We start from the raw sequence: 23,197 nt of genomic DNA on the forward strand, positions 1-23,197 counted from the left end.
GATCAAAGACGTAGAATTGATAAAATTGAATAAATGATTCATATATTTTTGACAATTTACCTTTCAAAAAAAATAACAATTTATATTTAAAAAAATAATCAAAATTATTTATAATGAATATAAGATTAATAATGATGAAGTAGAAGCAAATATAATAAAAATGAAAACAAAAAAATCAATAAATAACGTTTCTAAAAAAAACTCGTTTTTGTCGTTTTTTGGACAGCGCTCACAGAATCTTAATATAAATGATTCTTTTTAATTAACATTTTAACACAGTCTCGTAACAAATTCGTTTCAATCACAAAACTTTACCTCGTGTATGTTATGAACAACTACTAGATGTAACGAGTTTCAGTCATTAATTCAAGTAAAACAATTTATATAATATTGCCATTATTATTTCTTCATATCTGATCTTTAACCGATGACGTAATTCAAAGAAGCAAGCAAGTGTGAGAAAGCCAAAGCCAAGTAATTCCTCAATTAAACAAATCAGATACAGCAAATTGCTGGCCTCAGGCCAAAAAACAGGTAAATTCCTATCACGATTCCTGGGATAAGAGTTGGGAGACTGAATGACGGGCAAATAGAAATGAAATACAATATTATAAATCATACATTTCATACAAATTGAGATTCAGCTATTTAAATAAAATGAACATAATTGTTATTTGGAAATAAAATTTTCGCTATTGCTAAAAATTAATGAATGTCATTTCCTATTGATGTCTTCTTTCAAACATACTTAAAAATATTTAATATTTACTATTGACGCCAACACAAAATTTTTGAGAAGGCAGGTCCAGCGGTTTCAGATTCATTGGAAAAAGTAAAAAATGCCATTTGGCGGCCAAAAATTATTTGTAGACATATGCACATCAAATTTTCAGATATTTATAAAACATAGTACATATGATCGGTGTAGATTCTGATTAAAACTTACCATAGGCCTATAATATTTAAGAATGTTATCTCAGAATTAGTCTACGAAATCTATCGTCGTACAAAGTTTCATCAGATTGAACAAAAAAAACAACCCAACAGATCTTTACAAATTATAAAAAAAACAGTCGATATCAAGTCACATCGAAAAGTTTTAAAATGTCTAAAATTGGTCCAGCCGTTTTATATCACAAAGACGAAAGAGAGCAAATTGCACCAAATAGGAGAAATGCATAATTAAGAAAGATAATCATAGCATTCTAGATCCTCCCCCCTTGAAGTAATACCTAATGGCGATTCCCGTTGTGACAAGGGGAAAGAAAACCTGCACATACTTGTTCCAAATTTAGTCTCGTTCGATTCAGAATGACTTGAAACGTTGAGAAAACGTAAACTTTGTGCTGTCTAACAATCAGTCTTTGTAGCCTATCATACAAAATATATCGTCGTGCAACGTACAAAAAACAACGCAACAGATCTTTACCAATTGAAAAAAAAACAGTCGATATCGAGTCTCATATAATAGTTTTAAAATTTCTAAAATCGGTCCAGCCGTTTTTTAAAAAACGTCGACGAAAACTCAAAAATCGGCTCAACATATACATACAAAGGAGAGCGGATGGCACAAATTAGGAGAGAGAAGTATTCTAGATCCTCCCCCCATACCTAACAACGATTCCTGTGGAGACAAGTAGGCAAGAAAAAAACTAGACATATACATACACACATACTTATTCCAGATTTGATCTCATTCGATTCATAATGGAACGTCCATTAATCACGTGACCGATTTTTAAGGATTTTTGGATTTTTTAGTCTCAATTGATTTAGAATAACATCACAAATCGCAAAGACATAAAATTAGCAAATCGGATTTTTCTCAAAAGCAAACTTCTCCGGGAAGTTTGAAGTGTGATCGGTTTAAAATTCTGCTAGAAAACATATCTGCTATAAATTTTAAATTATCATAATTAAATGTGATAAAACTAACTATGAGCAGTATACTTATACTATTACAATAAATATGAATCTTCTTACCTGAGCATCCGGCAAGGATAAAATCAACGCCCTCCTAATCTCTGCCAACTTGACGCTATCCTGCTCCTCGTCACTATTGGTAGAATGAAATTTAAGATCTGAATCTGTTGTATCAGAAGACGACGTTTCTTGATATTTAATATTCTCTTTATTATCATCAGTATTTTCCGAAAGATCCTTAAACGACGAGTCGCTCGTCGTATCAGCTGGTGGAACCAAGAAAAATTCATCGCCCGTAAGATTTTCCAAATCCTTAATCTGGATTTTTTCATCCTTGGAACTTGATGAATTCAAGTCTTTATCGCAATCATCGAAAACAGAGTCATCGTCTTCGTTATTACGTTCGAAACTGTCGCCTAAGAATTTATCCCAGGATTCCAAATTGATCTGCCCGGTTTTTAGGAAGTCGTAATTTGGTTTTCTGGGTGATTTTTTAGGACTTTCTGATAAACTGGTCTTTTTGTGTTTCTTAGAAGGCGTGCTTGTTTTGAAGGAATCGATGTCTATAATTTTTGGATCTATTTCAGGACTAGGAGTTTCATCATTGAACCCAAGGCTGAATGTTCTGTTTAAAATTGTAGGTGTGTTTCTGGTATCACTATTTGTTCTGAATACTTGTTCATCAAACCCCGAATTTTGCTCCAGTATTTGTTCTACGGAATCATTTTTAGATAAAAAAGATCCATCACTTTTTTCTGTAGTTTTTGATGTTGCAATTGGAGAAGTTTCATGTTGCGTATTTGATTCATCAGAAGATTCTGTAGATTTTAATTTATCATCAGAAACATCAGGAACAGATGAACTGGTATCATTTTGGACCGGAAGTTTTGCATGCTCCAAAGAAATTGTTCCTAAGTGTTCATCTTTACAACTTTCATTGTGCTTTAGTGATGTCAAATTGTGCAATTTGTCAATTAAGACAATTTCTTGATCCATGCCACTGGATACTGATTCTTTATTTGAATCAGGATCAGGATCAGAAGTACATTTGGCATCATTTTGAACCGGTAGTTTTGCATGCTCCAAAGAAATTGTTCTAAGTGTTCATCTTTACAACTTTCATTCCGTTTTGGTGATGTCAAATTTTGCAATTTGTCTTCAGCAGAATCATATGGTTCTTTTGTGTTTTCAGTTACTTTACAGACGATTTCTTGATCCTTGCCACTGGATACTGATTCTTTATTTGAATCAGAAACACCAAAATAATCAGGATCAGAAGTACATGTGGTAACATTCTGAACCAGATCCAAAGAAATCGTTTCTGAATTTTCACCTTTACAACTTTCATTGTGTTTGGGTGATGTCAAATTTTGCAATTTGTCTTCAGCAAAATCACATGGTTCTTTTGTGTTTTCACTTACTTCACAAACAATTTTTTGATCCGTGCCAGTAGATAATTTATTTGGATCAGAAATACCAGCACAATTATTAATTTCAGGTGTAATGTCTGAAGAAATATTTATATCACTAACCACAGAATTGTGGTTTTCTACATTTTTGTGACTTTCTTCTTTGTGATCAACAATTTCTTCACCAACATGAATTTTTGTTGAATCATCAGCCAAATATATATTTGAAGTTGCTTCCTCAGGATTTAGGCTTTCTGATGATATGTTTGAAGTATTCTTTACAAACTTGTGTTTTTCCTGGTTATCTTGAACGTTTTTTGCTTCAATATCACAAATAATATCTTTGCTAACATTAGTGTCCACATTAGTTGAAACTACATCTTTAACTTTTATGATGTTTTGGGGTTGCCCAGATACAGTTGATAAAATATTAGGATGTTCATTTTCTTTGTTCAAAATCCGTGCACTTACCATTTCATTATCGAACTCATTATCACAATTTACTTTCTCATGAGAAGATACAGTTTGTTCACTTAGTAAATTACCAGTTTCTGATTTCTGAACAGTTTCCTTATTAGGAGTTTTTGGAAGATCATTACTTTTTAGTACGGCAATATTATCACTTTCAGGTTTTTGTTTCGTTACCACATTTTCATTATCACAGTTTTTATCATCATTAGACTGATCCAGTTTTTCCAAACTTTTAAAATGATCATTGTTAAACTCCAGTTGCACCTCGGCCAGCGACGAACAACTTCCAGAATCACAGTCACTTTCCCCGCTCAAAACACTTTCTAGACACCTCAACGCCTCGTTGACATCATCTCCCGCACCTGCAGTTTCCAAAAACCTATCATTCGGAGATTGATTTACAGATTGGACAACACCGGCGTTTGAAGAATCTCCAAATGATTTCGTTGTTTGATCATCATTACTGATCTGATTTGTTGCACCTGAAGTACTAGGAACACTTGATAGGTCAACAAAGTTCTGATTAAAATTGATAAAAGCATTACCAGCATTCTGGTGGTTTTCTGAAACCATGTTAAGATTCTGGTTAAGAAAAAGTTCATTCTGATTCTGAATATAACCTTCTGCATTGTTGTTGGCTATATTCTGAATATCCAATTCAGATATCGGCCCATTATTATTATCATTCTCCATATGATCATTGGTTACTATATTTATTATAGCATTGCTAATTATTTGCATATTGCTTCTAATCGAAGCAATATTATCTACTACAGGCCTAGGAGCTTCAATGTTGACCGCATGTTCTGGTGATACAATCGGTTCGTCTATCATAAGATGGTTGTTTTCATTGGAAATTTGGCTAACTAAACCTGAGTTTGAAGATTCAATATTGTTATGAGGTAATACGGGGCTGTCTGGATGTTTCAGTGGTGTTACTTCAGATTGGTTTTCACCGGAACCGTTTTGAGATGCCTGGTTTTGGTTCAATGGACGGAAAATTGGAAACGGGGATTCAGCATTGACGGTGTGAGTGGCAGAACCTGGCTCATTATTGAACTCCTGGGGAAATAAATAATAAAAAATACAATTAATGATATATATATATATATATATATATATTGAGTTTAAAAGTCGGACGTTACATCAAAAATAATATGGGAATTTTTAATTTTAATAAGTTGTCAAAACTATGTATTGACTATTCAAAGTCTAAGATAGAAATGTCACGTTTTTTCTTAAAGCAGTTCTTAACATACGTTCAAATTTTGCGAGAAATTTAAAAGGCGATGGGATCTTGTCATTTTTTAAGGAATTTTGACACGCTATTTAAGAACCACGTGTTTGTTTCGTTCACGGCCGTGTTGTCGAATCGTTTGTTTATGACCCTGTCGTTATGCAATTGCAAAAACGACCCCTCAGCGAATCTTCTTTTAATTAAGTACTCTTCAAAATGTAAAATTTTTGAATTGAAAAAATCTATATTATGATTTAAATTATTTATATGCTCGGTTAACATGGTTTTGAATCGTTTGGTATTTTTTGAGTTATTTTTATGTTGAAAATAGCGTTTACTCAGATTTTGGCTAGTTTCTACAATATAAAAAAGTTCACAATTAGAACAATTAATCTGGTAAACTAAGTTCCTGAGGAGGCCAGAATTAAACTTAGATTTAATTTGCGTAAAAATGCAACTAAGGGTTGTATCACAATTTTAATTTTATTAGCTATTATATGTATTTATAATTTTGATTTACTATACTAAAATCTTCCTGTTTTTCCTCAAAAAATTATTAATTAAATTTTTCATTTATTTCATTCCATTTTTTGAAAGTAAATTTTTACTACTTATCTTCTTGTTAAAAATCAAATTGTACATTTAGTAAAAATTATTAGCCTATTTTTTTAATTCTGAATAAAAGACATTCAAAAATAAATAAAAATTTAAATCATTTTGCCAAAGAAAAAACTAGAATGCTCCAATCCAAAAGTATAAATAATAAATATTCAGAAAAACTTTATATATATAAATAAAAAATGAATTCGATTGGATCTTTTAAATACTTAATAATTTAACTATATTCATTCAATAATTCATTTATTACTATAATAAGGTTAAGAATAAATGCACTAGAATCACCAAATTAAACTTAGATTATTTTATAACTAAAATAATTAATTGCTCAAACATTCTGATGGGAAATATATTATGAATCATTAACTACCTTAAATTTAAAGGTTTAAATTAATATAATAATTCTATAAGTTTTAAATTAATATTTAATATTTTCTCATATAAACTTCATGCATAAAAAATCTGAGTGCGATTAAATTAATTTCAAATTTTTTTAACAAAAAAAATCAACTTCAGGTAATAAGTTTATAATCACATTTCACATTTAAATATTACCATTTTTTATATCATATTTATACGACTGACAATTCTAATTACCTGTTTCATATTTCCTTGATTCAGCTTTGGTAGCAAAAATAAATAAAAAAACGTATGAAAAATAAATTGCATAAAAAGTTTCTCTAGTAAATAGAAAATCTATGTAGAAAAATATATCTCATAAATTGGTTGATTATAAATTGGTTGTATTAAAATCCTATAAATTGGTTTATTAAAAATATATTTCGTATTAAATATTGATTGTCAAACAAAAGTTTCATATGCATGATGACATAATTTTGTTTATTTATATAAATAGTTAATTTTTTTTTATTAAATACCTTGAAACCTTTCTTCCTTTTGCAACACAAACAGCCACCAACAGTCACTAAGGCAGCTCCTAATAAAAATACTGATCCGATAACCCATTTTGATGTAGTGGATTCTGAAAAAAAAAACGAAATGCTCAGATGAATTCAAAATATAATTAATTGTATTTGGACAAATTATGAAAATGTATATCTTTTAAAACGTTTTATATTAATCCATAAACTTTGATAATTATGGCATACAAGAAAAAGTATCAAATAACTTTATTACTCACTCATAAGATAAAAGTAAAACTACAGCTTGTGCCAAATCTAAATTGCACAATCAGTTTCAATGTTATGATTAAGAAATATATAGGTTCTAGCATCAAATATTAATTTAGAGTTAAAACAAACTAATATAGTTTAACTAGAAAAATATGTTACAATTAGCTAATAAATATAACTGCTACATAATAGAATATTGGCGATTATTTATCTATAATTTTTAGATATAATTATAATTATCTTATTAACTTTACAAGTCATCAGTATAATGATATTATTATGATAAGGCTCATTTCAATATTATACAAATTTTAAAATAATTTAATTTATTATCGAATGCATTTACTATGCATTTTTCATTTTAATAAATTCTAGTTAATTTTAATTACTTTTTAAAAAATATGTAGTTAATAATTTATCACAATAATTGCATTATATTAATTATTTATATATTAATAAATATACTTAAAATTTAATTAGTCTAAATTTGAATATTTGCAAAATTTATTAATAACTAATATAAAGTATTACTTTATTACCTGTTGGTAATGAAATCGGGAGAGCTGAACTTATACCTATGATACCTATAGTTATAAAGATTATCCGAAGTAAATTCATGTTTCAAAAATGTAACACAGCTTCTGAAACAAAATATATATTTTTTAGAATATATTATTAGAATATTACATTAAGTAATCACATGACAATGATAATATAAAGTAATAGACACATTTAAAATAGTGGAAATAATTCTGATAAAATTAAAATATAACATTGGTTTTAATTGGAGTACTCCAATTTCTAAAGCATTGTTAAGAAAAAAATCAAAATAGAATTTTATTAACGTTTTGTTATGCACTGATTAATTAGTATGAATAAATTGCTAAAATTTGCGAATGAAAGAAATTATTTTCTTTAATGATAAACATGTCATATATATATATATATATATATATATATATATATATATATATATATATATATATATATATATATATAAATTCATATATATAAAAATAATCACGTTTAGAAATTTATGACCATATTTTTCCTCACATTAATATTGAACACTTATATAAAACTAAACATACAAATTACATTATTACAAAAAACAAAATAAATGACTCATTTCACATATTGTTCAAATGTTTATAGTTAAACCGAGAAAAGTAATTATATTTACTCTTGATTGTAATAATTGGATGTTTATAAAAAATAACTGTTCAGAAAATACGACTCATTAGATTCAAAATATAAATTTATATATATTTGTTAATATAGAAAAAAAGGTTAATAAAATATTATACGTTTCGACCTTTGATGTGTGTCATCATACAAATGAGAAAACGCGAAATTTTGTTTTGCCTTACTGTTAACATAATTTTTCTGCAGGCACTTTATATCTTCTTTTTTAGGTTTTTTTAAATTTCATTATTTACTAGTTATATTTGTTCTTACAAATTTGAATTTTTGTACTTTTTGTTATTTTTCTTGGTTTGACTGTGGAATGATGACACACGTCAAGTATTGAAACATATAATAAATAATTTTTTCTGTATTAGCATTTTTTATTTAAAAATTGGGCTGCAAATAAATAAATAAATGAATATATTCTCACATGTATGTTTAATATTCAGAATTATATATGTTTAAACATTTATATTGTATCGAAGGAAATATAGCTACACTTGAGAAATTCCTAATAGATAATATTACTTGCTAATCGCTTTGATGTACAATTTCAAAAGTTTAAAACCCAGACAGAAATGCAATTTTGATCCGAATGCAAAGAATATAATTTGATCATTATCATAGGTATTATTTTAATTGAGAAATAACATTACATGTAATGTACACTTGTAAATTTTCTAAATTAAGGACACATATAAAGAGACTGAAAGAAAATAAAAAATTTGTATATAAATCTAAAAATAGCAGAATCTTGTATTATACATAATAAAGGCAAAATAAAGATTCTAAAATCCATGTGACTAGTGCATCACTGCTATAATTGAATAGTACGTTGGACATATCAATAAAGTTTTGTTGAATTCTATCGTCTGAAAGATTACACGTGATGAGAAATAGATTAAGTTTAGTAGTGACGAGCAACATTTGTATATTTTGTATACTCGACATTATATTTTCTTCTTAAACCTTTTCGAAGAATTTCTCCATTTTGTTTAACTAAGCATTTTTAAAAGACTAACATTAATAAAATATGACGTCCTACTGACATCTAGCCATAAATGTACAAAATAAAAAAAACACTAGTTCTATCGTCTTTTGTTTGTTCGGTTCAGTGAAAAGTCAATATAACTCAAGCTAATAATTTTGTATTTCTGATGAAATTAAATTCTTATACACATAAATAATATATAGAGCAACTATCTAAGAAAATATAAAACACGAAAGTCCACTTTTGGCTTTCAAGCCGTTTGCAAACTTTTAAGAATTCTGCAAACTAGTCTTCTGCAAACATCAATGTGTAAAATTTTATGTAAACGTGTAAACTATGTGTACAAACAGAGTATACAATTTTTAATTTGATATCTACAAAAAATATAAAAAATGTATTACAGCCCTGTTTCAATAATCTTGATGTTTATTTTATAATTTATGTACTATACCCTGTGCACTCGTAGTGGAACTTCTTAGATTCTGATTAGATTCAAATTTTATATCCACTTTACATACCTTTGTTACTACACTTTTTACAACAAAGCACAAATATTGCAACAATTTGTTGTTATATAATTATATAACATAAACTTTTAATCACTTTTGCCAAATGAATGTAAATTGAATGTCATTCAATACATTTTTCTCATTGAGACAACTTTTTTGTTTAAGCTCTTCGTCTATAATAATGAAAGAAAAATGGTTTGTGAACATTAAATTTTAAAACATACATTGTTCCTTGTGCTATTGTAAATGGTAAGCAATCAATCGTAAAATCATAGATAAGTATGAGTAATACAACACACATATGTAAATAAGATAATGATGTCATTAAAGAAATGGATGAAAATAGAATTTATCACAAATTTAACCAAAACAGTATGAAATGTCACATGGAAAAAAAAGTTTTTTCCTCAGGACCACAAACTTACTATATTACCTTTACCATTTTATTTAACATGTGTTAGACATTATACAAATAAGAATCACCGTCACGATAATAATTTATGTGCGAACTTTAAAACATAATATTCATCTCGAGTCTTAAATTATGACACCATAATTGCATTCACTTTCTTTTTCTTAATTAATAATCATAAATTATATAAAATATACTTACAACGACACGCAAACTAGTGCAATATTACATGATGCCTGCTATAATATTTCTATTCTAAAACGTTGAATTGTTTTATTTTCCGTGTTAGGAGTCCGAATTTGTTTGAATTTGAGATAAAATGCACTTTAGATTTAAAATAAAAATGACAAATCGTATATGTTGCACCATTTGTCAAATTCGTTCTTTTTTCGATGTAGCTGTAGTGGTTATGAGGCAATCGGTGTTGCCCGATGAGGGGATTGAGAATCGCGATTTAATTTCCCGAAGGAGATGTTTATGTTTTTGACAGGTGAGGATATTTACTTTTAATTTTATATTTCGTCGACGTTTCGAGTCATTCTGAATCGTTTGACAATGAGATCGGAAAAATTATGTGCACGTATATATGTATAAACTGTATATGTTTTTGTTCGACATTGAAACACAGGGACCAATTCTGCGGTAACATAATGTTGTCATGGCAACGCTATCTTATTTTTAACTTTCTGTAGATTAAGCTATAGTAATCGCAAAAAAATGATTTTTTTATATATCTTCACGTTTCAAAACGTTCTGAACATTTTGGCATACCTTAGGAAAAATGGATGTATGTGTGTGTATGTGTATGTGTACGTGTGTGTATATGTGCGGATACAAATTTTCGTCGACGATTTCGGGAACACGGTTCAACCGATTTGAATAATTCAAAAAACATTCGATTCGCATACATAAAGAGACGTGCTGATAAGTTTTTGACAAAGGCAGGTCTAGCCGTTCCGAAGATACGGGGCAAAAACTGCTAAAACCGGTAACTCAGATTTTAAGACAACGGAGCGTCCGATTTGAATAATTCAAAATACATTTTATCTGTATTGACTAAGCGAAGAACTGATTAAATTTTTGGGAAAGGAGGTCTAGCGGTTTTGGATATCCGGAAGAAAAAGTACAAAAAAAATCCATTTGGCGCTCGAAAATCAGATATTTTGTAATTTGAATCGAACGATATGAATGGGTACCAAACAACTTCAAGAAATTTTAAAATTAAAAAAAGTCTTCAAAAAATACCAGTATTCTCAGAAAAGACATTTTTTTTAACTTCCCCTAGGGCAAGTTATAGTAATCGCAAAAAAAAATCGAAAATGAAAATTGTTATATATCTATACGTTTCAATACCTTCTGAACATTTTGGCATACCTTAGAAAAAATGGATGTATGTGTATGTGTATGTGTGTTTGTGCGTGTGTGCGTGTGTACGTGTGTGTGCGGATACAAATTTTCGTCGACAATTTCGGGAACACGGATCAACCGATTTGAATAATTCAAAAAACATTCGATTCGTATTGATAATGAGACTTGCCGATTAGTTTTTGGCGAAGGCAGGTCTAGCCGTTCCAAAGATACGGGGCAAAAAGTGCCGAAAACGGTAACTCAGTTTTTAAGAGAACGGAGTGTTCGATTTGAATAATTCAAAAAACATTTTACTTGTATTGACAAGATGAAGAATTGATCAAATTTTCATGAAGGCAGGTCTAGCGGTTTCGGAGATCTAACAAAAAAAAATAAAAAAATTGCCATTTAGCGGTCAAAAATTATCATTAGACATATGCACATCAAATTTGGTCTACATAATCGACAGTACCTAACACATCTGTAAAAAAGGGTTATAATTAAATATACTTGTACCATCTTATACACAAATTATTTTTACCATTAATACGTCTTTTAGATCTTAAAAATTTCCAATCTATTAATTCTTCTGTATAAAAAATATCGGCTCCATATCTTAATGCAAGTAAACGCATAGGAAGTGTTCCTATTCTTACCATAGGTGCTAAAATTGTTTTATTTTTATAAAAATTGGAGGAAAGTGCCGTATCTTTATTTCCATTCATTATTATGTCTTGTTTTTATTGTCTTGTCATTTAATTATGATGTTAATTCAAATTAAAACCATTTGAAGTCAATTTTGACATGTTGAACATGTGCAGTTGACAGTTTTCACTTTTGACAGCTGAGAGGTTAACAAGAATTATATTATCAATATTATTTCAATATTGATTTATAAACCATAAACTATAAATTATGTATATATATATATATATATATATATATTATTTTATTCATATTTTATATTATTACTAAGGCCTTTTAAGCATATTATAATTTCAACAATGTATATTCAGCTCATAGCTATTTCTTACTTATATTGTACAGCCAGTATATTATTATATACTAGCGTTAAAATAAAAAAAATCTTACCTTCATCATCCATTTATCTCTTGTATCTTAAGTAGAATTTGCGGACTGCCTTTTTATCCAAGCTGAAGCATTCAGGCCTGTAGTCATAAGACAATAGTATGACCTGAAAATAATATTTAAGATTAGAGGGTATTGAAGATGTTTATATATATATATATATATATATATATATACGAATTATGTATATTATTATGTATCAGTTATCAAAGACTTGAATATCCCAACAGATGCATTCGAGACTGTCTTACTTAATTAATTTTGTTGATATTTTGTATACGCTTATTTTGTATGTATATTGTATATTGTATATTGCATGGGTTATATTATATTGCAGATATACTTATATACTAGGTATTATATGTATATTGTATATATCATATTGCATATTGCATGGCCATTGTTATATTTCAGTTATATACTAGCTATTATCCCCAAGACCTGAAAATCCCTACAGGTGCACTCTAGAGTGCCTTACTTAATTTTTTTGGAAATGTTTGTTTCGTATATATGTTGTGTATTACATATTGCATATTGCATGGCCATTGTTATATTTCAGTTATATACTAGCTATTACACCCAAGACCTGAAAATCCCTACAGGTGCACTCTAGAGTGCCTTAATTTTTTTGGAAATGTTTGTTTCGTATGTATGTTGTGTATTACATATTGCATATTGCATGGCCATTGTTATATTTCAGTTATATACTAGCTATTACACCCAAGACCTGAAAATCCCTACAGGTGCACTCTAGAGCACTTAATTTTTTTGGAAATGTTTGTTTCGTATGTATGTTGTATATTGCATATTGCATATTGCATGGCCATTGTTATATTTCAGTTATATACTAGCTATTATCCCCAAGACCTGAAAATCCCTACAGGTGCACTCTAGAGTGCCTTACTTAATTTTTTTGGAAATGTTTGTTTCGTATATATGTTGTGTATTACATATTGCATATTGCATGGCCATTGTTATATTTCAGTTATATACTAGCTATTACACCCAAGACCTGAAAATCCCTACAGGTGCACTCTAGAGTGCCTTATTTTTTTTGGAAATGTTTGTTTCGTATGTATGTTGTGTATTACATATTGCATATTGCATGGCCATTGTTATATTTCAGTTATATACTAGCTATTACACCCAAGACCTGAAAATCCCTACAGGTGCACTCTAGAGTACCTTACTTAATTTTTTTGGAAATGTTTGTTTCGTATGTATGTTGTATATTGCATATTGCATATTGCATGGCCATTGTTATATTTCAGTTATATACTAGCTATTATCCCCAAGACCTGAAAATCCCTACAGGTGCACTCTAGAGTGCCTTACTTAATTTTTTTGGAAATGTTTGTTTCGTATATATGTTGTGTATTACATATTGCATATTGCATGGCCATTGTTATATTTCAGTTATATACTAGCTATTACACCCAAGACCTGAAAATCCCTACAGGTGCACTCTAGAGTGCCTTAATTTTTTTGGAAATGTTTGTTTCGTATGTATGTTGTGTATTACATATTGCATATTGCATGGCCATTGTTATATTTCAGTTATATACTAGCTATTACACCCAAGACCTGAAAATCCCTACAGGTGCACTCTAGAGTACCTTACTTAATTTTTTTGGAAATGTTTGTTTCGTATGTATGTTGTATATTGCATATTGCATATTGCATGGCCATTGTTATATTTCAGTTATATACTAGCTATTATCCCCAAGACCTGAAAATCCCTACAGGTGCACTCTAGAGTGCCTTACTTAATTTTTTTGGAAATGTTTGTTTCGTATATATGTTGTGTATTACATATTGCATATTGCATGGCCATTGTTATATTTCAGTTATATACTAGCTATTACACCCAAGACCTGAAAATCCCTACAGGTGCACTCTAGAGTGCCTTAATTTTTTTGGAAATGTTTGTTTCGTATGTATGTTGTGTATTACATATTGCATATTGCATATTGCATGGCCATTGTTATATTTTAGTTATATACTAGGTATTATCCCCAAAACCTGAAAATCCCTACAGGTGCACTCTAGAGCACTTAATTTTTTTTGAAATGTTTGTTTGGTATGTATATTGCATATTGCATATTGCATATTGCATGGCCATTGTTATATTTTAGTTATATACTAGGTATTATCCCCAAGACCTGAAAATCCCTACAGGTGCACTCTAGAGTACCTTACTTAATTTTTTTGGAAATGTTTGTTTCGTATGTATGTTGTATATTGCATATTGCATATTGCATGGCCATTGTTATATTTCAGTTATATACTAGCTATTATCCCCAAGACCTGAAAATCCCTACAGGTGCACTCTAGAGTGCCTTACTTAATTTTTTTGGAAATGTTTGTTTCGTATATATGTTGTGTATTACATATTGCATATTGCATGGCCATTGTTATATTTCAGTTATATACTAGCTATTACACCCAAGACCTGAAAATCCCTACAGGTGCACTCTAGAGTGCCTTAATTTTTTTGGAAATGTTTGTTTCGTATGTATGTTGTGTATTACATTTTGCATATAGCATGGCCATTGTTATATTTCAGTTATATACTAGCTATTACACCCAAGACCTGAAAATCCCTACAGGTGCACTCTAGAGCACTTAATTTTTTTGGAAATGTTTGTTTGGTATGTATATTGCATATTGCATATTGCATATTGCATGGCCATTGTTATATTTTAGTTATATACTAGGTATTATCCCCAAAACCTGAAAATCCCTACAGGTGCACTCTAGAGCACTTAATTTTTTTGGAAATGTTTGTTTGGTATGTATATTGCATATTGCATATTGCATGGCCATTGTTATATTTTAGTTATATACTAGGTATTATCCCCAAAACCTGAAAATCCCTACAGGTGCACTCTAGAGTGCCTTACTTAATTTTTTAGGAAATGTTTGTTTCGTATGTATATTGTATATTGCATATTGCATGGCCATTGTAAAGATCTAAGAACTATTGGATATTGAAAATTGTAAATGAAAATTGAAAATTGGAAATTGAAAATTGAATATTGAAATTTGAACTTCATTCACTATTTACCATTTGCTATTTATTACCCATGATTGAAAAGGACAGAATTGACAAACTTGCTTTCAACCCTTCGCAGTAGGGATCAGGATTAGGTAAGCAAAACTTAGCGCCAGGGTCCCATATGATCCAGGGAGGGTTCGAGATTAGGTAAGCAAAACTTAGCGCCAGGGTCCCGATCTCACCTTCCCCATTCACACAACTTAGATTGCGGAATAATTATTCAACGCAACAAAGAATGCGGAATGTTAAGGGACAACATTGAAGAATTGAAAACTTGCTTGGCAATACTGTTTATAGAAGGAAATTAAATTTCGAAATTGAATGAGAAGTTAATGAATATTACTTTTGAAATTGAAATGAAATACAAAGATAAAAATAAATACAAATATAAAGTTATTTACCGCATGTAGGAAAGAACACTACTAAGACCTGAAAATCCCTACAGGTGCACTCTAGAGTGCCTTACTTAATTTTTTTGGAAATGTTTGTTTCGTATGTATGTTGTATATTGCATATTGCATATTGCATGGCCATTGTTATATTTCAGTTATATACTAGCTATTATCCCAAAAACCTGAAAATCCCTACAGGTGCACTCTAGAGTACCTTACTTAATTTTTTTGGAAATGTTTGTTTCGTATGTATGTTGTATATTGCATATTGCATATTGCATGGCCATTGTTATATTTCAGTTATATACTAGCTATTATCCCAAAAACCTGAAAATCCCTACAGGTGCACTCTAGAGTACCTTATTTAATTTTTTTGGAAATGTTTGTTTCGTATGTATGTTGTATATTGCATATTGCATATTGCATGGCCATTGTTATATTTCAGTTATATACTAGCTATTATCCCAAAAACCTGAAAATCCCTACAGGTGCACTCTAGAGTACCTTACTTAATTTTTTTAGAAATGTTTGTTTCGTATGTATGTTGTATATTGCATATTGCATATTGCACGGCTATTGTTATATTTATTTCAGTTAAATACTAAATATTATCCCCAAGACCTGAAAATCCCTACAGGTGCACTCGAGAGTGCCTGGCGTATTTATTTTTGTATACGCCCTTTTTGTAATGCATTTTGTACATTTCATGGCCATTATTGTTATATTTCAATTCTATACTTATATATTGTATATTACATATTGCATATTGCATATTGCATATTGCATGGCTATTGTTATATTTCAGTTATATGCTTATTTTGTTTATAGTTATTTTCTATATCGCATGGTCACTATTATATTTTGGTTATATACTTATATACTAGGTCTTATCCCTAACACTTGAAAATCCGTACATTTCACTCGACTACTTAATTATTTTGGTATATGCTTATTTTGTATATAGTTATTTTCTATATCGCATGGTCACTATTATGCGTATTTATTTTTGTATACGCCCTTTTTGTAATGCATTTTGTATATTTCATGGCCATTATTGTTATATTTCAATTCTATACTTATATACTAAGACCTGAAAATCCCTACAGCTGCACTCGAGAGTGCTTGGCGTATTTATTTTTGTAATGCATTTTGTATATTTCATGGTCACTATTATATTTTGGTTATATACTTATATTCTAGGTCTTATCCCTAACACTTGCAAATCCGTACATTTCACTCGACTACTTAATTATTTTGGTATATGCTTATTTTTTATATAGTTATTTTCTATATCGCATGGTCATTATCATATTTCTGACTTATAAATAATAGATAGATAAGATACAATAAAAAAATCCTACCTTTGCAGCATCTTCATTCACTTATCTCTTGTATTATAAGGAGAATTCTTAGACTGCTTTTTTTATCCAAGCTGTAGCATTCAGGCTTGTAGTAATAGGACGATAATATGACCTGAAAATAATATTCAAAGTTAGAGTTTATTGAAAATTTATATATATATATATACATTTATGTATTTATATATTTATTTTGTATATTGCATGGCCATTATTATATTTCAGTTTTATACTTATAAACAAAGACCTAAATATCCGTACATTTGCACTCAGGGGTGCCTTACTAATTATACGCTTATTTTGCACGCATTTTGTATATTACATATTCATTATTATTATATTTCAATTCTATACTTATATACTAAGACCTGAAAATCCCTACAGGTGCACTCGAGAGTGCCTGACGTATTTATTTTTGTATACGCCCTCTTTGTAATGCATTTTGTATATTTCATGGCCATTTTTGTTATATTTCAATTCTATACTTATATACTAAGACCTGAAAATCCCTACAGGTGCACTCGAGAGTGCCTGGCGTATTTATTTTTGTATACGCCCTTTTTGTAATGCATTTTGTATATTTCATGGCCATTATTGTTATATTTCAATTCTATACTTATATACTAAGACCTGAAAATCCCTACAGGTGCACTCGAGAGTGCCTGGCGTATTTATTTTTGTATACGCCCTTTTTGTAATGCATTTTGTATATTTCATGGCCATTATTGTTATATTTCAATTCTATACTTATATACTAAGACCTGAAAATCCCTACAGGTGCACTCGAGAGTGCCTGGCGTATTTATTTTTGTATACGCCCTTTTTGTAATGCATTTTGTATATTTCATGGCCATTTTTGTTATATTTCAATTCTATACTTATATACTAAGACCTGAAAATCCCTACAGGTGCACTCGAGAGTGCCTGGCGTATTTATTTTTGTATACGCCCTTTTTGTAATGCATTTTGTATATTTCATGGCCATTATTGTTATATTTCAATTCTATACTTATATACTAAGACCTGAAAATCCCTACAGGTGCACTCGAAAGTGCCTGGCGTATTTATTTTTGTATACGCCCTTTTTGTAATGCATTTTGTATATTTCATGGCCATTATTGTTATATTTCAATTCTATACTTATATACTAAGACCTGAAAATCCCTACAGGTGCACTCGAGAGTGCCTGGCGTATTTATTTTTGTATACGCCCTTTTTGTAATGCATTTTGTATATTTCATGGCCATTATTGTTATATTTCAATTCTATACTTATATACTAAGACCTGAAAATCCCTACAGGTGCACTCGAGAGTGCCTGGCGTATTTATTTTTGTATACGCCCTTTTTGTAATGCATTTTGTATATTTCATGGCCATTATTGTTATATTTCAATTCTATACTTATATACTAAGACCTGAAAATCCCTACAGCTGCACTCGAGAGTGCTTGGCGTATTTATTTGTGTAATGCATTTTGTATATTTCATGGTCACTATTATATTTTGGTTATATACTTATATACTAGGTCTTATCCCTAACATTTGCAAATCCGTACATTTCACTCGACTACTTAATTATTTTGGTATATGCTGATTTTGTATATAGTTATTTTCTATATCGCATGGTCACTATTATATTTTGGTTATATACTTATATACTAGGTCTTATCCCTAACACTTGCAAATACGTACATTTCACTCGACTACTTAATTATTTTGGTATATGCTTATTTTGTATATAGTTATTTTCTATATCGCATGGTCACTATTATGCGTATTTATTTTTGTATACGCCCTTTTTGTAATGCATTTTGTATATTTCATGGCCATTTTGTTATATTTCAATTCTATACTTATATACTAAGACCTGAAAATCCCTACAGGTGCACTCGAGAGTGCCTGGCGTATTTATTTTTGTATACGCCCTTTTTGTAATGCATTTTGTATATTTCATGGCCATTATTGTTATATTTCAATTCTATACTTATATACTAAGACCTGAAAATCCCTACAGGTGCACTCGAGAGTGCCTGGCGTATTTATTTTTGTATACGCCCTTTTTGTAATGCATTTTGTATATTTCATGGCCATTATTGTTATATTTCAATTCTATACTTATATACTAAGACCTGAAAATCCCTACAGGTGCACTCGAGAGTGCCTGGCGTATTTATTTTTGTATACGCCCTTTTTGTAATGCATTTTGTATATTTCATGGCCATTATTGTTATATTTCAATTCTATACTTATATACTAAGACCTGAAAATCCCTACAGCTGCACTCGAGAGTGCCTGGCGTATTTATTTTTGTATACGCCCTTTTTGTAATGCATTTTGTATATTTCATGGCCATTATTGTTATATTTCAATTCTATACTTATATACTAAGACCTGAAAATCCCTACAGCTGCACTCGAGAGTGCTTGGCGTATTTATTTGTGTAATGCATTTTGTTTATTTCATGGTCACTATTATATTTTGGTTATATACTTATATACTAGGTCTTATCCCTAACATTTGCAAATCCGTACATTTCACTCGACTACTTAATTATTTTGGTATATGCTGATTTTGTATATAGTTATTTTCTATATCGCATGGTCACTATTATATTTTGGTTATATACTTATATACTAGGTCTTATCCCTAACATTTGCAAATCCGTACATTTCACTCGACTACTTAATTATTTTGGTATATGCTGATTTTGTATATAGTTATTTTCTATATCGCATGGTCACTATTATATTTTGGTTATATACTTATATACTAGGTCTTATCCCTAACACTTGCAAATACGTACATTTCACTCGACTATTTAATTATTTTGGTATATGTTTATTTTGTATATAGTTATTTTCTATATCGCATGGTCACTATTATATTTTGGTTATATACTTATATACTAGGTCTTATCCCTAACACTTGCAAATACGTACATTTCACTCGACTATTTAATTATTTTGGTATATGCTTATTTTGTATATAGTTATTTTCTATATCGCATGGTCACTATTATATTTTGGTTATATACTTATATACTAGGTCTTATCCCTAACACTTGCAAATCCGTACATTTCACTCGACTACTTAATTATTTTGGTATATGCTTATTTTTTATATAGTTATTTTCTATATCGCATGGTCATTATCATATTTCTGACTTATAAATAATAGATAGATAAGATACAATAAAAAAATATCAGTGCGTTTGTACTTACTTAATTATTTTCGTATACGCTTGTTTGGTATGCATTTTATACATTTCACTATTATAATATTTCCGTTCAGTACTTATACACTAGTCCCTAAGACTTAAATATCCGTACATTTGCACTCAGGGGTGCCTTACTAATTATACGCTTATTTTGCACGCATTTTGCATATTACATATTCATTATTATTATATTTCAATTCTATACTTGTGTATTAAGACCTGAAAATCCCTACAGGTGCACTCTAGAGTGCCTTACTTAATTTTTTTAAAAATGTTTGTTTCGTATGTATGTTGTGTATTACATATTGCATATTGCATGGCCATTGTTATATTTCAGTTATATACTAGCTATTATACCCAAGACCTGAAAATCCCTACAGGTGCACTCTAGAGTGCCTTACTTAATTTTTTTGGAAATGTTTGTTTCGTATGTTTGTTGTGTATTACATATTGCATATTGCATGACCATTGTTATATTTCAGTTATATACTAGCTATTATACCCAAGACCTGAAAATCCCTACAGGTGCACTCTAGAGTGCCTTAATTTTTTTGGAAATGTTTTGTTTAGTATGTATGTTGTATATTGCATATTGTATGGCCATTGTTATATTTTAGTTATATACTAGGTATTATCCCCAAGACCTGAAAATCCCTACAGGTGCACTCGAAAGTGCTCAAAAAATAGTGTAGTGTTCACAGCGGCTAATAACTGAACATTTAAATTTACATAATTAGTTTTGAATATGTTTGTTTGGTATGTATGTTACGATAAATGTGCATATTTTGGTGAAAGTACACACTTCCCGGTAAATGTATACATTTACCGGCTCATTTGACAAATGTGAGTTGAACTATTGATCATAGCTATTTATTTTATTCAGCAGTTGTAACAGATATTGCAACTAAAAAAATCTATAATTATTGACTATTAACTATTGACTTATCACTAAGAACTTAAAACTAAGAACTTAAAACTAAGAACTTACAACTACGAACTGACAGCTAAGAACTGCCGACTAAGAAAAGACAGCTGAGAACTGCCGACTAAGAACTTACAACTAAGAATAGACAGCTAAGAACTGCCGACTAAGAACTTACAACTAAGAATAGACAGCTAAGAACTGCCGACTAAGAACTTACAACTAAGAATAGACAGTTAAGAGAACTGCCGACTAAGAATAGACAGTTAATAGAACTGCCGACTAAGAATAGACAGTTAAGAGAACTGCCGACTAAGAACTTACAACTAAGAATAGACAGCTAAGAACTGCCGACTAAGAACTTACAACTAAGAATAGACAGTTAATAGAACTGCCGACTAAGAATAGACAGTTAAGAGAACTGCCGACTAAGAACTGCTGAATATTTAAAATTGAAAATGAAAATGAAAATTGAAAATTGAAAATCGATAATTGAATATTGAAATTTGAACTGTATTCACTATTCACCATTTGCTATTATTTACTCTTCATTCATTATTTATTATTTATATTTATAGGTAAATTTATATTTAAAATTTAAAAGTATGTAAAAGTGTATTTACCAAAACAAAATGGTAAGTGTGACATTTACTGAGAAATGTGTACATTCACCGAAATAAACCGTTATAAATAAAAAAATAAGTAGGATATTGAAACTCAAGATTGAAAAGGACAGAATTGACAAACTTGCTTTCAACCCTTCGCAGTAGGGATCAGGATTAGGTAAGCAAAACTTAGCGCCAGGGTCCCATATGATCCAGGGAGGGTTCGAGATTAGGTAAGCAAAACTTAGCGCCAGGGTCCCGATCTCACCTTCCCCATTCACACAACTTAGATTGCGGAATAATTATTCAACGCAACAAAGAATGCGGAATGTTAAGGGACAACATTGAAGAATTGAAAACTTGCTTGGCAATACTGTTTATAGAAGGAAATTAAATTTCGAAATTGAATGAGAAGTTAATGAATATTACTTTTGAAATTGAAATGAAATACAAAGATAAAAATAAATACAAATATAAAGTTATTTACCGCATGTAGGAAAGAACACTACTAAGACCTGAAAATCCCTACAGGTGCACTCTAGAGTGCCTTACTTAATTTTTTTGGAAATGTTTGTTTCGTATGTATGTTGTATATTGCATATTGCATATTGCATGGCCATTGTTATATTTCAGTTATATACTAGCTATTATCCCAAAAACCTGAAAATCCCTACAGGTGCACTCTAGAGTGCCTTACTTAATTATTTTTGGAAATGTATTTATTTTTGTACACGCCTATTTTGTATGCATTTTGTATATTGCATGGTCAATATTATATTTCCGTCATAAGCTTATATACTAGGTATTATCCCTAAGACATGAAAAACCACACATTTGCACTGTAAAGTGCCTTACCCAATTAATTTTATTCATTGTTTGACCATTATATTTTCGCTATATATATACTAGGTGTTGAAAATAAAAAAAATCCTACCTTCTGTAACATGTTCTTCCATTCCAAGCATAATTTGTCGACTGCTTTTTATCCAAGCTGGAACGTGTAGGCTCATGTAGTAATAACGATATTATAACCTGAAAAATTTTAATTATTAGATTATACACCATGTTAAAACATGTTGGAGTGCGGTGGGTGGTCCTTAATATGGACATTTTTGAATTTCCTTGCTCTTTGATGCAAATGCTTCCAAATTAATAAAAAAAATTCTCTAAAAATTAATATTAAGAGCTAAAACTTTTAGCGATTTTTTTTATCAAATTGGAATCCATTGAGCCACTGGAAGCAAGGAAATTCGAAAATGTCCATATTAAGGACCACTTCAATATATATGTATGTATAATATAATATATGTATATGTAT

At 29.8% G+C, this 23,197-nt stretch overlaps 2 protein-coding genes across 2 annotated transcripts in view; both read right to left on the minus strand.

The window, feature by feature from the left end:
- The window catches only part of LOC113384474 (dentin sialophosphoprotein-like), an 18,653-nt gene extending 15,598 nt beyond the window's left edge, over positions 1–3,055 (minus strand). The window contains exon 1 of the mRNA XM_026622192.1: positions 1,984–3,055. Within this exon, the coding sequence (XP_026477977.1) occupies positions 1,984–2,919 (936 nt within the window). The 5' untranslated portion in view covers positions 2,920–3,055. The remainder of the gene's footprint in view (positions 1–1,983) is intronic.
- Positions 2,978–22,889, minus strand: LOC113386622 (hybrid signal transduction histidine kinase D-like). The gene is made up of 4 exons (XM_026624390.1): positions 22,814–22,889; positions 6,537–6,640; positions 3,038–4,865; positions 2,978–3,003 (listed from the first exon to the last, which is right to left on the minus strand). The coding sequence occupies exons 1-4, from the start codon at positions 22,887–22,889 to the stop codon at positions 2,978–2,980; spliced, it is 2,034 nt and encodes a 677-aa protein (XP_026480175.1).
- Between the last annotated feature and the right edge of the window lie 308 nt (positions 22,890–23,197).

Source organism: Ctenocephalides felis, unplaced genomic scaffold (assembly GCF_003426905.1).
Source record: "Ctenocephalides felis isolate EL2017-DRISC unplaced genomic scaffold, ASM342690v1 CF-g0.4_SCAFFOLD_03571, whole genome shotgun sequence".
Taxonomy (NCBI): Eukaryota; Metazoa; Arthropoda; class Insecta; order Siphonaptera; family Pulicidae; genus Ctenocephalides; species Ctenocephalides felis.

Bases quoted from the DNA above. Each gene is read 5' to 3' on its own strand.
- LOC113386622 (XM_026624390.1), bottom strand. From the start codon at position 22,889: ATGAGCCTACACGTTCCAGCTTGGATAAAAAGCAGTCGACAAATTATG. The intron at 4,866-6,536 runs GTATTTAATAAA...TTATTTCCCCAG, and splicing joins AAAGGAAGAAAGGTTTCAAG to GAGTTCAATAATGAGCCAGG. The intron at 3,004-3,037 runs GTAAAGATGAAC...ATTTCTTTGGAG, and splicing joins ACCAAAACGGAATGAAAGTT to CATGCAAAACTACCGGTTCA.